Source organism: Formica exsecta, unplaced genomic scaffold, assembly GCF_003651465.1.
Source record: "Formica exsecta isolate Colony F162 unplaced genomic scaffold, ASM365146v1 scaffold928, whole genome shotgun sequence".
Taxonomy (NCBI): Eukaryota; Metazoa; Arthropoda; class Insecta; order Hymenoptera; family Formicidae; genus Formica; species Formica exsecta.
In genome coordinates, this window is record NW_021853694.1 from 1 (window position 1) to 16,370 (window position 16,370).

A 16,370-nucleotide genomic window follows, 5' to 3' on the forward strand; every position below is an offset into this window, starting at 1 on the left:
ATGTGCGCGTGCGTGCATATGTGCAATTTTTATTTATGATATATTAATGATATATTTTCAAACATATATTATATAAACTGTGACGTTGCCGTCTCGCGCGCGTCCGCCGAGTCCCTCTCCGATCGAAAAAGCGCGGGCTGAAGGGCCGCGCCAGTCGAATCATTGCGAGAACCGTACCGTTACCTCCAGAGAGGCGTCATTAATTGAGATTTCGAGCGTAATATTAATTTCGTTTATGATTTTCTTTCGTATGAATAATTCATTTGGGAGCCTCATCGGAAGAAGGAGCGGAAAGTCGCTGAAGCGTCACGGAAAATACGATCGCCAATCAAGGAAGACCTTGAAGGGGCAAGGAGCCAGCAATTTGGAAACCCAAAACATCTAACGGCCAAACTAGCTACGGCACGACGGGATCAGGACCCGCACACATGATGCGCAACGCACGGGACAGCGAGGGGATCCTCGCGCAAGGACACAGGCCCGTGCGGATCCGGTCCCAGCGGAGGGACTGCAATTCTGCACCCGATGGCGTGACGCGGTCCCGGAAAAGACGGAAGGAAGGGTGCCAGCGATACTTCCGGCCAAACCGTTCACCTCAGACCCCGCGACGGCCCCGCGAAAAGAGCCCCAGCGAATTATTGTTTGTAATACCGGGGGCGCGCGCACCCCCGTTACGACCGTGAGCGCGCCGCCCGCCGGCCACAGCGCGTGATAACGCGTGATTGGTCGCGATAATACGCACCCTGTGTGCGCAGCCCCGGCTGGCCCACAGGTATCGATTCTGAATCGCGACGATCCAGGAGGAGACTGGCGCGAGCTTGCGTGCGAAATAGAAGCCTAAGCGAGAGGACCGTTTTGGCGAGAGAAAATACGAGAGCGATAGCGAGACGACTTCCAAAATTATACAATATAATTAATAAAACGATTTTAATAATCAAATAACTTAGTTTCTAAATAAACTTTACGTTATAACTTCAACAGTAATACATCTATGTTTAACTGTGCGATAACAAAAATGTAATCGGTAATAAAGAACGATGAATGGTAAAAGCCGAAGCAAAAATAACATGTTTATGTAATCATAAACATAAGCCTTTAAACAAACTATAATAATGAAAACGCTTCTTCAATAAATTGAACTCTGCTATGCGCATTGTAATCTAGTGTGTCCGTATCTTCTAATACTAAAAAGAAAAAAAAATATATAATTTCCGAACAACGAAATGCATAATCACGGAGACAAACTCAAATAATGTTAAATGAAATATAAAAATATTCGATAGCCATCTTTCTATACCGTTCACACACGTGCCGTGTCGTTATAGAAAAAAAAAAAAGTAATAAAAAAGTACTATAAATATATTCACGCATTATCCTTTTACATTCAGGTATGCGCGGTTATGCGAGCGATATGATACTGTGTCACTATAAAAGGATAACGATAATGCGATGGTAAGGAAAATAATATGTTTCTTCCACCCACATTAATCACTATAACAAGCTAACTAGATACAAGATACTCCTCGAATTCATCAATATATTTGGCACGTTTCTCTTCCACCAATAACTTATCGATGTATATGTCTTTTTCAGTACTGACGTCGATTAATCTTAAGCCCAGCACAGTGCCATTGGCCGGCGAGAGGTGATCAACCACCGATTCGGCGACTACTGAGACAAAGTCTTTATCAAGCACTAAATCCTTAAACCTGATACAATCGTTTACCGTCCAGTCAATATTCGTCGGCTCTATTCCTGATCATTGTTATAAAAAAAAAATAGATCATCGTTAAAATTCATGTAAAGAAATAATTCGAGAGATCAAGAAAAAGAACAATTATATATTTTCTTACCGACAAGTTTAGCCTTCACAGCTTGATATGGTAGCTTCATGAAATCACTCTTCAACGGCTGCAAGCTACTGCGCGACACTATCGTTACATCCCCAAAGTCGCAGAAATATACGGATACCTCGTTATCGCTAATAATATTGGTAACGTACACTCTAAAACAAAATCGAGCGTTGCTACTAATTGAGGAAAGTCTCTTTTACATTGAAAGATTGAATATATCGCGCACCTGTACCAATCATCTCGAAACTTGCCCGCATATAGCTTGCCCTCGCCGACAGTTTCCACTGACGGACCATCGTACTCACCGCAGTATTTTTGCAGATCGATCATCATCGTCTAAAAATGAAATGAGGTGTAGCGTAAGAATCTACCCCGGTTCGTTTGGCTAATCAAATAAACTTTGATGTGCATATAACCTTCAATTTGCCCGCATCGTTCAACGGCTGCACGATAAAATGTCCTGGATGTGCGGCTAATGTCACGTGAATATCAAAATATTGGCCGATATCAGATATGGTGGGTGGATTTAATTTACCAACAGACTCGAGAATGCGAGAATTCCTGCGTTCCAAACGTTTCTTTGATGACTTAATATTGTTGTTGCCATCTTCGTTGACTCTGCAGATACAAAGTATGTGTGTAAAGTATTTTTAGATAGATTCATAAAATCAATAGAGAGGTATAAAACAGTAAAGTTAATATTAATAAAAGTAATACACAGTAAAATAGAATGACAAAGAAATATAAGATGAAAAATACAAAGACGAAAAGTTCAAAAATAAAGATACAAAAATACAAGGCAAGAAAAAGGATAATCAGATGTTCCTCGACAGGAAATTAAAACATAAATATATTTACTTTGATAGTTCACTTTCATAAATCAATGATGTATTTATAGAGACCATCATGTTATTCGGTCCAATTCTCTTGAAAAGCTCCACTATTGGGATTCTAGATGGGCTGATATTAATGATATGTGCCAGAAGCAGATCCGTGTCTGACACCAGTTCGCGGAATCTCGCCACGAGGCTTCCGTTGTACTTCGATTGATCGAGGTGGTGCAGAAAGATCTGCATCGCCTGGTTTTTCGCGTGCAAATCCACAAGTATCAATCATCTTATCGTTATGAAATATCAAAGATTGAAACTCGACAGAAATTGGTTTTTACCTGCGGTGGAATGCAGTGCAAAGCATTTGAAACTTTTTCGCTCGTGTAAAACAGATCTCTTCTCGATATCGTGACGGTTTTACCGATGTCGAATAGAAACACTGTTACTTCATCCTTGTTGTTAGGCATGTTCTTCACTCGCGCCCTATACCACTGCGAGTCCCATTTTGCAAAGTACACTTTGGTTAAGTGGATCGCTTCCCTCGCCAAAGAGGTCGTCATGTTGTTTACAAATATTTGCGACAAGGCCTCGCTGTTCACCAGACTTCTCATAAACGAATTTAACTGCGCATAGACCTTACCGTACTCGTCTATGTGTGTGATATATAATTCGATTAACTGGTTCGTCTGCAATGTGAGAATAGTCAATGTATATATGTAGAAAACTAAGAGAACTGTAAAACTGAGACGGAATGTAATATAAATTGAAATTTTCACAATTACTTGTATCTTGGATGTGGTGTCAATGTCTCTTAAAATCTTGTCAAATAGAATTTGATTCACATCTACATGTCTGCCCTCTTTGTCTGTCCTGGTGTCATAAAAAGTCACCATCGTATACGAGCCGTACTCATCGGCGTTCGTGCCATGTACCTTGACTAAAAACATTTGATCGACCAAGAGATGATTCTCAATCTCCGTAATGAACTGGGTGTAATCGCGAAACTCTTCTAATCTCTCAAGAGCTACTCTTGTTGCCTGCGCAAGATAGAAATACGCGCGGATACGATTAACGTAAAAACGCAATCAAAACAAGAAATATGGCTAAAAGATTACTTGGGCTGAAAGGTTGCAGAATTTCTTGTCGAGAGGATGTAGCGCATCAAGTTTATATTGCTCGTCGTAGCCCTCGTCGATAAAGAAAACTGTGGCGAGTTCGGTCTCGAAGTCGAAATCTATACATTGAACTCGGTGCCAATTGTTGTCCTCGAGAACGGCATAAAAATCTCCAACGATACATTCCACCGATGGGATCGAGACAGGTTTTTTCTTATCATAATGCTTTGTCATTTTCTTCGTCATTTCCATGAAATTATCCTGGAAAAAAAAGGAGGGAGAAGAAAATAAAAATAAGTTTCAGTCGGTGAAAAGAAAAGCGAACGAATAATACTATACTTACATTATTCTCACACAAGCGAACCCAAATTTCGACGGTGCTTATGACGCAAGTGGCGTATACCTGCCAAGTGGTCATCTTGGGTACCGTGAGTTTACCGGGCGCAGCAGGCCCGATTGGGCTCAATTGTATCTTTTCATTAGACGAGAAGCTATTCTCGACAACATCCTTATATATAAATGGGGTAGAATTATTTCCCGATCGCTAAAGAAGAAAAATATAGGAAAGTTTAATTTTGATAAGAAGAAAATCGAAAGGCCGTATATCGTATGTATTACTTTCGAAGTCGGCGAGGCTCGGCAAAGTATCGTCGAATCGCCGACGCCCTTTTCCTGATTTATGTCCGCGCATTCCTCGATAATCCCCTGCCAGTTGTGGGGCAGAGCCTCTTTATATTGCTCGCAGTAATATTCGGGTAGTAGGTGCATAAAGACCCCGCTGTGATGCTTAGTTACAATGTTCAGAATGCGCTCCATCACCAATTTCTCGTCGACAGTCGTTATCTCGGGGCTCGACAACTCTTTGACAAGATTCACCAGAGCCAGGCGCGCTGCGATCTTCTCGGCTTCCTCCTCGGATACCGCGTCTTCCGGATACGTGTGAAATGTGTGTACACCAACCTGCGAAATTTATATATTTGTCAACATCGAAAAAAAAAAAAAGAAAAATAAGATGCCTGTACCTTCACACTGGCGTAGATGGTAATCTTGGCAGAATTTTTCTCCTTTTTTGAATACATTTTATAAACAGGTGTTGATAGATTCAATCTATTAGCATGAATCTGCAGATCTCTCCTAGGATCAGAAATCTGATGTGGTGGCATGATCTACAAGAATAATTTGATTGAAAGAACCCTTTAGCTAGATCGAGAGATATTCTAGTTCCTTGATATTCTTACCTGCGATTTTTCAAAAATCGATGGGATAGACGAAAACGCATGACCGTTATTACAGTTATCGATCAACGAGGAAGGCGTTCTAGGCATAATAGGAGTACTTTTAGGAGGAGAAACTTTGAGTCTCTCACTCAGTTTCGAGGATCTGAGCTCTGCAGTCTTTGGTTTCAAATTTATCACAGGAAATGCTGCTGTCTTGTCATTTAATACTTTGCACTTTAAATCTTCGATAGTCTTACAATTAGTAACGCTTTGGTTCAAAGTCGCTATACTCGGATTTATCGCGTTATCTGTCAGTCTCTGAAATTATTAATATATGATTAATGTTTAATGACGAAGATTTATCAAGAGTCTCGAATCGCTTGGAATATTCGTGCTCACTTTAATAGGAGAAACAGGCGGTGTACTCGAAGCAAAATTTGGCTTCTCATTATTAATCGATAACGGACACTGTACAATAGTTTCCATGAGAGGTAAAATGGGTCTAAAATATTATTTGTATTATAAATATATTATAAATTATTTATATTTCTTATATACATACAAATGCAAAATATATAATTAAACAATCTTAATCGACTAAATGAAAATAATGAAAACAATTTTATTTGTATATATAAAGTTTTAACTATCAGGAATATAAAACAACATATTAAACTGTATATAATAAATGATAAAAAAGATATTTAGATAGAAAAACAATATTTGGATTCATCTTTTTTTTTTCAAATACCTGCTGAAATTTGTATACAAATTACTCTTCCCGGGTGTTGATTTGGTAAAGGAACCAGGAGAATTTACATAACTGTTCTTTGTAGGTTGAAACCCATTGAAATTATTGTTATTTCTAGCACCAGGAGAAAAACCTTTGGTAGTATATCGAGGTGGACTCCGCTGAAAAAAAATTCTGTATAATTAATTGTAGCCATATAAATCCAACTAAGCTTTTTTGCGTGTCAAAGCAAGCATAAAATAATGGTTTTCTACAATTTGATACAATATGTATATCGCAGAACGCGTAAGTCAAATAATCGTCGAATTTTTTTTCCTATTTATTAATTGATATTTAACAATTAACTTGACGAAATGAAGTAAAGTATATTTACATCACAGCACAATTATATTCTCTTGAAAAATATCAAATATTGATAAGTGATTACTTTTTTAGATTGAGGTCGTATTTTTCGTCGTGTTTTTTGTCGTGAAATCAATTTCGTAAGATGCGCTGTTGTCCTAGAAGGTGTAGCTTCCACATACAGTTCCCCATTTTTTCTTGTTACAATAACTTCCGGTATATTACGTATAAAAGTTTCAAGGGAAGAATATCCAAATTGCTTATAGGGTAGCGATTCTCCTGCAACCATACGGTAATCATCTGTAAGAAGAAAAAGTTTCTTTATCAGTATTTTAAAATGATATATAAATTAATAACATATTAGAGTATTATAAGATTAATTATATCATAATATTTAAATTTCATCAGTGGTATTTAAAATTATGTAATAATAGTAAAATTGTTGTAATAATTTCATTATTTACCTCTTAACCTGTCTAATCTGATACCACCTTTGCACGATATCAAACATGATCGCAAATTCTTTACAACTTCGTCTTGACTCATGATAATTCTCTCTCATAAAAGAGAGAATACAGGAAGAAATATATTTAAATTCTCGGATATTCTAATTAATTGACCTGAAAAGAATTTCATAAATAAATAATATTGTAACAAAGTATAATTGTTCATCTGTTAGATTCTAAGACAAAGTCAAACAATAAAGGAATAAGGAAATTATATTGAAGATAAAAAGGCGGATAAAATCGCAGGACATCTTTTATTAGATTCAACTCTCTCATAATAAGAAATAAAGTAATATGTAATAAGTAAGGCTTGAGGATGGAGAGATGTAAAAAAGACGTTCATAGAACCTGCCAAAGTGATAGAATATCGGGAATGCGCGACGTTTGCGATTGCTGTTGAATACTTTATTAAATTTTGACACTTTGTGTATTAATAGTTAATAACGAGTTATATTTTGCCATCCAAACATTTACAAATACACCTTACAATGTAAAATAAAATAATGTAAAGGCTGTAATATTTATAATTAGATAAAATATGATGTAACACCCACAATGTGATATAAATACTCGCATAATACTTAGTGAGGATAGAAATTTGGAAAAGGTATACAGATATAGATAATTAAAAATCTTCCTTTATCCGTATTTTTCCATTATTTTTTCTTAAGAAACTGACACAATCTAGTCATAGACAAATAAAAATAAAGGAAAATGTGAGGAAAACATTTCTAAGTAATTCATATTACAATTTTATCACATTTATCTCAAGCCTATGATAAGAATTCATATTTTTTTAAGGATTATTTTGTTATTTGTTTAAATTTTATTTTCTTTTCGTTGATCTAATATGTTACATATTTAATAATTAAAGAATAATACTTTCATTTATTTTTTATAATTTGTTCTTTTTTATACTTAAAAGAAACAAAGTAAGGTATCCACAAAGGTATAGTAAGATATCTTTATGAAGTATCTTAAAAAGAAAAATTTTGGCAGACCAAAAATGAAATTTTCGACCACTGTTTGAAAAATTCTTGCAAAAAGTTGCACAAAATTGCGATGGAAATATACGATTGAAGTGCGCAATTAAACTGTGCGCATCCAGATTTAAAAAAAAAAAAAAAAAAAAAAAAAAAAAAAAAAAAAAATTTTTGATTTTTTTGAATTGCTTTCTACATACAAGATGCTTTAAAATTAATAAATAAACATTAATTCATGTGAAAAAAAAAAAAATAAATAAATTCATTGATCTCTTGAATTGCTTTCTACATACAAGATGCTTTAAAATTAATAAATAAACATTAATTCATAAATAAATAAATAAACACTAATTAATTAATAAACATCGAAATTGAAATTTGCATTGAAATCTTTGTCGGAGAATAAATTTTTGAAAACTACAAAATTAAATTATATTACTATTAATTAACGCCTTGACATCGTGAAAAATGCCAGATATCTTTTATTTAAAATAAAAAAAAAAAAGATACGAAAAATTGCTACTTATTATGGACACCTTGCATGTACCTCAAAAGCAAGATTATGCAAATTGCGGTTTATATATCATTGCGGATGTTGCAGTGTTGCGCACTGAGAGAACAATGTAGATTCGCGCGCCTGAATGAGGTTCGGGGTTCGGATTAAAGAGATACGAGATCCAAAGGACGATCTCGCAAGCGAGATGTCGCGTTCCCTCACCGTGTATATTGCCATATGCCGTAATTAACGGTAACGACGAATGTGATCGAGAGAACAGGATGACGATTTCTCTGCGCGGCGAATCGCGCGCAAGTAAAACGGTATTCGCCTGACGATAAGTCGGCCGATTCTAGGGAACGATCGAGGTCATCCATTAGCGGTGGAACGAATGTATATATTACGCGCAGGAATGTTTATATATGTGTGTACCTTCTCTCTGGTTCGCGCGCGACGAAATTACGCTCGGTCGCCGCTGGCGATGCGAGTCGAACGACTCGAATTTCGTCGATTTCGTCAACCGCTCTGGACCGGAATTCACGCGACCGCAACTTTACTCGTTGGTCTCCCTGAACCGGCTCTTGGACGGTTTACCAAATATCTTTTGGGAAGACGTACACGCAGACCACACACAATTGATGGACTGACCAAGACTGACTCGAACCTCGATCGTCCCGTTCCCGTCGTCGTTTCACGAGAGCCGCGCGCGATCGCGGAATCTCTCTCTCTCTCTCTCTCTTCTCCCACGCGACAACCTATCCGCTCGCCGAAGTGGGTCGCGGCCGCCAATCATGCGTTTGCCTCTTCGCTGACGATGAGAAACTCTGTTACGCGCGAAATTTTTTTTGAACCGCCGACTACTCTTGGCGAGATGCATTCCGATGTTTTTTTAATTTCAATTTTCGTTCGAGCTGCACGATTAGACCGATTTTTGTCGAGCCTAACTAGGATACAAAGAGCGATATATAAGATTTCTCTCTTATACTTCATTTTTCTTCGATTTTTTAATTCGCAATAGTTGAATCAAAACTTAATATCCATAAATTTTTATTCCAGTCAATTGTTTCTCGCAGCAGAATGAATCAGAATTGTTATGAATTGAATATTACATCGATAATATCATACATCTTTATCTTATAAAAATATATAAATCTTACGTGAAATTAACTGCAGAATATTACATTAGTTGCAGTTATTCCTCCTTTGATTCGTCCAACCTCGTATCCTGCATCGAGTGTAAATCAATTAGTACTTCGTATGCAATCGTAGATCAAAAAATTTATTATCTTGGAAAGAAATACGCGTACATATTCGAGATCTAAAGCAGTCACGGGCATAAAGTATAGGAAAAAGAAAAAAAAAAATGAAACTTCTTACGAACTGATGACATTAATCTCTCTTATCGCTCAAGTATCATTTTACGTAGAGAGTCTGCGACAGTTGCAGAACTTAAAACGAGCCAAGTATAACCGTTATCTATCTCTCGATAAACTGTAAAGGACAACTGCAGAAGACAAAAGATATTCGATAGAAATGCTGCAACCATCTCTCTAATCGTTTTCTTAAATTAAAGATATATGTTTAGGAAAGGAAAATACGCAAGGGAAAAATGCAAAAAAATGCGATCAGCGGACGCAATAGTTGTAGATGCTGTTAAGCAACAATTGTTAGCCGCTAACACTGATCGGTTTTTTTCAAATATCTATACCTCGACTTGGTTTTTCTGAAAACTGATCGTCTAACCATTACGTTCGCCGAACGCGATTTAATCCATTTTTTTATTTTTATTGTTATTTTTAATCGGACTTTTTGAAAACAATGTGCAATTACTTCAAAAGTGCCATTAAATTGATATAAAATTACATGTGACAATCTTTGTTTCATTTCTTTTTATTTTCTTTTTCTCAATATTTCTATTTTTTTCTGAATTTATAATTGTGAGTTAATATAAAATTACATATAATAATCTCTCTTTTTTCATTTTTTCCCCCCAAAGTAGACGCGATTAAACTTTTAAATTTAAATTCTAAATATAGGTTTACGTATATTTTTACGCAACACATTTATTTTCAAAAACAGGCGGCGATTCGTGTGCGATTGTTGCTATCAACGCTTAGAGTAAAAAAAAAGAGAAAGACATGAATATATCTTGAAAGAAAAATTTATTATCATAAGACTTTTTTAGATGGGGGAAGGCATTTTACATTCAAATATATGAACTTAATCGCGTCTAATTCAAAAAAATAAATAAAAAAAGAGAGATTATCATATATAATTTTATATCAATTTAATCGCAAATTTAAAATAATTGAACACTGTTTTCAAACAAAAAGTCCGACCTCACAAAGCACGGTTTCTTATTCCTTTTTCGGTGCAACAGCTTGTTTGGCTTGATGAGCCTGTAACACGGCCACGGCCTCTTCGACCTTAGCTTTCAAGGATTCGTTGTGCTCCAGCATATGAAGCAACTCGCTGTTATCGATCTCCAACAGCATACCGGTGATCTTGCCGGTCAGCGACGGATACATGCATTGAATGAGCGGGAACAATCGCTCGCCCAGCATCTGCTTTTGCTCCTGCGGCGGCGCCGCTGCCAACATCGACGCGGTGAGCGGCTCCTGGCCTTGGATATGTACGGCCTGCTGTACCGAGGGGCCGCTCGGTGCAGGTAGCGCCATAGCCGTTTGCGGCGGGTTGCGCATGTTCGCGGTGTACTTGTAGTTCGGCGGACGGCTCTGACCGGGCGAAACCCCGACAGCGGGCCCGGCCATGGAACGGCTCTGCATGTTGGCACCACCGACTGCTTGTTGACCTTGAAGGAAAAGAAAAAAATATCAGTTGTGCGCGTGGGGATCTCTTCTCTTACGATAATAAAATTGAATATAATTATTATAACGTTATATCTATTTAGACGAGTAATATTGAACATCAGATGTGCACTGAATGAACAATGCATCATTCCAATTTTTTTCTGGGGAAGAATTGACTATTTTCGATAATTATGCGATAATATGATTGACATAAAAAATAACTATAAGATAATCAACTGCAATCAAAAAGTGAGTTTTGTGATTGTGTCGGTGGTAATGATCGTTTCGAGTCACATGACTTTATATATATATATATATATATACCATTACACCGATGTACACATAGAGACGACGGACTTTAAACTTTATTTACAGTACTATAAACACACTTCAGATAACACAAACAAGAAACTTTAAATGTATACGTTCGCGTACCCTCAATTCCGTTGAAGGACTGTAACGGTTTCATCTCTGCTATTCTTCATAAAGTTCTTTTTCGCTACATTATTTGTAATAATATTATCAAAGTCTTGAGAGAATAGCTTCGCATATCGAGTCTTGAACGTTAACCAATGTTTTGATATTTTTGAAAGACAATTATTTTTGCAATATATATGTTTTTCATATAAATCTTTCCATATTCATGTAATTATATACATATGAATTATATTTAATAATTTCGATTTAAGCGAATATTTAATATAAGATTAGATAGTTATTATACAATTAACTCGCATCCAATTATGTACTTTTTATGAATTAGAAATCGAGATTATGATATATCGATCTAATTTGAGAAAAGTATATCATTAGTCACTTTAAAGTGATACAAAACTCATCAGTTGTGAGAATGTTAACGAGTCATTTTTATATGTTTATCTCTTATTTCTATTCTCTCTTTATAAATATTTTTTAAAAGTATACACACATTAAGTTGTTTTTGAAATTTATCACTATTTGAGTCTCCTATTTATCTATTTATGTTAAGAAAGATAACCATTAAATTATATTAAAATTTTGTGTAATTTGTTGGATGTCAAAATGATCACATACATAGATATGGAAGTAGTATTATAGGAAATCCGATAATGGACTTACACAGATTGCACACTCTTTAGAATAAATAATAAAATTACTTAAAGAAAATAAACTCTTTTATTATATATAAAAAAATATAGAAAAATATATATATTCTTTTTTGCAATATGTTCTCTTAAAACCTTCTATTTCAAACAGATATAAATAGAAAGTAAATTTAGTCAATAAATTAATAATCTCTTTTATATAAGAAATCTCTTTCAAAAAAACATTTATAGATATATTCAAAAAAAATAATTTCTATTCGTCCACGCTTTTTAAGAAATTAAAATTCTTTCAGTTTTATAAAGATTCGAAACAGTCTAAAGTGTTTCGAATTTTTGTAAGATATTAACTTTTTGTAAGATAACTTTTTAATACAATGAAATAAATACAAATGAGATGATAATGACGAAAACCTAAGCAAAAACTTGAATCATAGGTACCGTGCAACGACTACGTTTTTTGCATCTTTTCATACCTGTGATAGGTCTGGCGGACATGCTGTTACGCAAGGCGCCAGCCTGTGCGGCAGGGGCGCGCGGCGCAGCTCGGAAAGGTGCGGATTGCATGGATGCGAATCCGGAGTTTCCGGTCTGCGCGTTCGGTCGTACTTGATTCGGTTGCGCTGGCCAGCGCGGAGTGGCGCGGATCTGAGCCATCTGAGCAGGTCCGTAGAAGCGCTGCGGTTGCGGCAATGTGGGAACGAAGTAACTGCCGGCATTACCAGGCTGGAATATCTGGCCCATTTGTTGCATGCGTACGTTCGCCATGCGTTGCATGTATTGAGAGGCGAGATGCGCCTTACGATCCTCCTTCCGTTGCGCCAGAGCGACATAGAGCGGTTTCGAGCCCACAATTCTTCCGTTCATCTCTGTGACAGCCTTGGTGGCCTCCTCCGGCTGCGAGAAACACACGAAGCCGAAACCCTTACTACGACCCTCCTCCATCATTACCTTCGCAGATGTAATCGTGCCAAACGGCGTAAATTCCTTGCGCAGACGCTCGTCGTCGATCGTATCGTCCAGATTCTTCACGTAGAGGTTTACACCCTGGTAGCGATTCAATCGCTCGATCTTCAGTTGCTCGAACTTTCGTTTGAGCTCCTGCTGACGCTCAGCCTTCTTCTGGGCGCGGCCAACGTACATGCACTTGCCCTCAGAGATCTCCTTGCCGTTCAGCTCGAGCACCGCCTGCTCAGCCGCGTCCGGGTCCTCGAACGCGACGAATCCAAAGCCGCGCGATTTGCCATCGTCCTTGCTCATCACTTTATGACTGGTAATGGTCCCGTATTTCTCGAACATTTCTTTGAGTTTGTCGTCCGTCATGTCCTCACCGAAGTTCTTCACGTAGACATTCGTGAATAGCTTGGCCTTCTCGCCCAATTCCTTTTCGCGTTCCTTGCGTGGGATAAATTTACCGACGTACACCTGTGCGCGTGAACAGAGAAGAGACATGTTAGTATGTTGTATCGACAAGTAAATCGATTGAATCTTTTACTTTAACGATAAAGGAATAAGAAGCGTTATACTTTACCTTTTTGCCGTTCAACAACATGCCGTTGACTTTGTCTATCGACTTGTTGGCCGCCTCCTCAGTCTCGAAGTGGACGAAACCGTATCCTTTAGAGGCGCCCGACTCGTCCTGCGCGACCTTGCAGCTTAGTATGTTACCGAAAGCGGAGAATGTATCATACATTGCTTTATTGTCTATGTTTTTGTCTAAATTCTTTATGAATACATTTCCGACGCCCGATTTACGTAGGGAGGGATCACGCTGGGACCACATGATTCGAATAGGCCGCCCCTTTATCATGTCAAAGTTCATAGTATCGAGGGCGCGTTCGGCTGAAACATAAATACCCGCAAATGTATTTAATGCAGAAATTCTCTTGGGAAATGTAAAAGAAAATTTTAATGTGCCGTTGTAAATTTTTTTTTTAAATTTCTTATCATAAAATAAATTTACGGCTGTATGTACAAGTGTCGTTTGCGCGACTGCGATTAAAAAGTACTTGAAGAGATAAAGTTAGAAAAATTTTACGCGAAATTTTTAAACTGTACAAGATTAAATTATCAAATTAAATTAATTTATTGGCTTTCTTTGTATGATTTCGTCTATTGTATCAAAAGAAGTAAATACTTGTCTGATAAGAAAACTCGAGATATTCTATATTAAGGTGATAAAAAAAATCAAGTAGCAGCGGCATTGAATTGATAACAAAAGAAAAGTTAATAAAATTCAAGCGATATAACATAAATTTCAAAAGAAAAAGATGAAAAAAGCGAAATCGAAAGTTTTCGTATTGAACCTCTACCTGTGTGGTAGAAGTTCAAGGTTAAAGAAAATAAATTAATTAAAGCCGATTATCTTTTATGACTGAAAAAAGTGTTTTATACTAGTTTCTAAATCTATTCGTTTAGCTACACTTTATTGCACTTTCTGCATCTTTAGAGCAAAAATTGACGCTATGACTTGGAATTTCTACGAAAAAGTGAAAAAAGAAATATAATTTAGAAGAATCTCTCAGTATTTTCCTATCTATTTTTTTGCAATATATTTACGACCATGAACTGTAACTATAGAGATTCGTTTATTTTTACTGAATTTTCTAAATTTTGCTTCGATACAGCTATTATATTTAGTTCAATGCAAGAAATGCAGTTAGAATATAGAACTAAACCAAAAGAGATCTAGATGAGCATGGATAAGCGTAGATAAAAATGTGACAATAGACAAAAAGGGAAAAAATCTAGGAAGTAGCTATGGCCAGTTTCTTTGCCTTTTTTTTATTATCGAGATGTCTATTTCAGGTAGAATACAAAGACAAAGATAGAAAAAATTGTTTTCAGCTTTCCCTTCTCTTTTTGTCGGATGTACCAGACCTTTGCATCGCCACGGGAAGCAAGTCCAAAGATTAAACAAAGGCGCGGGACATTCTTTGATTTTTCTTTTCAAAGATACAACGGACATCTGTTTCTTGGAATTTCTTTTTTCTTTTATTTTTCTTTTCGGAATCTTTGTATATCTCGTGTTCGATAGAAAAAGGATACATACAGAAGAGAAGTACGAAAAATTACAGTCTAAAAAATTAACTTTATCAGCCTGAAACGAAGCGAAAGGTTCAAACTCGCGCGAGTCACAAAGCTAGTCATCGAAATACGCAGCATCTACATTTGCGTGCGCAGCTACACACTTTTCTAGATTTCTCTCCCTCTCTCTCTTTCTAGGCCATTTTCATCTTACATGCGCGAAACGCGTGAAAAGCGCGGGGTGACACGTGCAAAGCCGAAAATTTGCATCAGTTTTCGCATGACCGCGAAGCATCCGATATTTCTCTCGAGAAAAAATGTAATGACAAATGCAATGAAAAAAAATCTGATTAGTAAAAAAAAAAAAAAAAAAAAAAAAAACAAAACACCCTTTCCTCTCCCCCTTCGTTGCGAGGCAGTTTGACCGTTAACTACCATCGTGGAACGACGGCGGACAGTGGACGACGGACGGCGACGCGAATCCAATATGGCGGACGGCAACAGTGGGCACGTAACGTGCGGCACGTGTGCGAGGCACATGCAGCAGGCGGTCGCCATTTGCGTGCGCGCGCGCGCGCGTGCTCGGGGACCCACGTTGCGTCATACATTCGCAATGACATGGGATAGCACGTAGAAACGATAAATTGTAATATGATGACTCACCGTCAGCCGGTTGCTGAAAGTTGACATATGCGTAGCCGAGCGAGCGACGGGTGATCATGTCGCGGCATACGCGTATCGATAGTACAGGACCTGCCGACGAGAACTTTTCGAACAGCATCGCCTCGGTGATGTCGGTATGCAGGTCGCCCACGTAGAGCGAGGCCATCGGGTAATTGGGCGCTCCGGGATTCATGATGCTGGCGGCTGCGGAGTATCGTGCTTCTTCGAGTCTTCACCGGGTGGAGAAAGAGAGAGAAAAAGAGAGAGAGAGAGAGAGAGAGGGAGAAAGAAGATATACCAATATGGATGGATCGAGAGAGCGGTGCTCTTTCCAATTCCCTTTGGCTTCACACGCGCGAGGTTTTTCGCTTCTCGCCCCCTCCTTCACCTCCGCCGCCTCTTCTTCCTCGCAATATGGCTCGTCCTCTCTTCGACTCGCGCCAAGTCCTCTCTTGTCTCGTATCGCGTTGCGTTGCGTCCCGTCACTCACACACTGCCAGGGTTACGACGGTTTTCGCCTACGGTTTTGCGATTTTTTTGTATGCGTTTTTTTCGGAAACTTTTTTACTTTTTTTTTGGGTTTTTATAGAAGAGTTAGTTTCACGAATGAACGTAGGTTGTGTGGCCTATTTCGGCGAAAGAGGAAACACACAACCAAACGTGAACACAACTCTACTCTTACTGAGGCAGAAGAG

The 16,370-nt window shown here is 37.7% G+C and overlaps 2 protein-coding genes across 6 annotated transcripts; both read right to left on the reverse strand.

The window, feature by feature from the left end:
* Positions 1–897: 897 nt before the first annotated feature.
* LOC115245179 (tudor domain-containing protein 7-like) lies at positions 898–8,634 on the reverse strand. Of its 4 annotated transcripts, XM_029823343.1 has the most exons (18): positions 8,526–8,617; positions 8,316–8,445; positions 6,573–6,728; positions 6,194–6,408; positions 5,767–5,927; positions 5,415–5,517; positions 5,037–5,333; positions 4,821–4,964; positions 4,417–4,758; positions 4,142–4,342; positions 3,799–4,059; positions 3,466–3,720; positions 3,022–3,369; positions 2,712–2,932; positions 2,270–2,471; positions 2,080–2,189; positions 1,854–2,005; positions 1,502–1,755 (listed from the first exon to the last, which is right to left on the reverse strand). In XM_029823343.1, exons 3-18 carry the CDS (start codon positions 6,652–6,654, stop codon positions 1,502–1,504), a joined length of 3,348 nt encoding a protein of 1,115 aa, XP_029679203.1. In that variant the 5' UTR covers positions 6,655–6,728; positions 8,316–8,445; positions 8,526–8,617. The 4 variants fall into 4 exon arrangements, with proteins under 4 accessions (XP_029679204.1, XP_029679203.1, XP_029679201.1 ...); XM_029823341.1 differs by lacking the exon at positions 8,316–8,445 and having other exon boundaries at positions 8,526–8,634; XM_029823342.1 differs by having other exon boundaries at positions 8,316–8,628.
* Positions 8,635–9,351: 717 nt separating this feature from the next.
* On the reverse strand, positions 9,352–16,364 carry LOC115245181 (polyadenylate-binding protein 4-like). Of its 2 annotated transcripts, XM_029823347.1 has the most exons (5): positions 15,974–16,364; positions 15,676–15,879; positions 13,517–13,827; positions 12,462–13,410; positions 9,352–10,905 (listed from the first exon to the last, which is right to left on the reverse strand). In XM_029823347.1, exons 2-5 carry the CDS (start codon positions 15,866–15,868, stop codon positions 10,451–10,453), a joined length of 1,908 nt encoding a protein of 635 aa, XP_029679207.1. In that variant the 5' UTR covers positions 15,869–15,879; positions 15,974–16,364; the 3' UTR covers positions 9,352–10,450. The 2 variants fall into 2 exon arrangements, with proteins under 2 accessions (XP_029679207.1, XP_029679205.1); XM_029823345.1 differs by having other exon boundaries at positions 15,676–16,364.
* Positions 16,365–16,370: the final 6 nt, after the last annotated feature.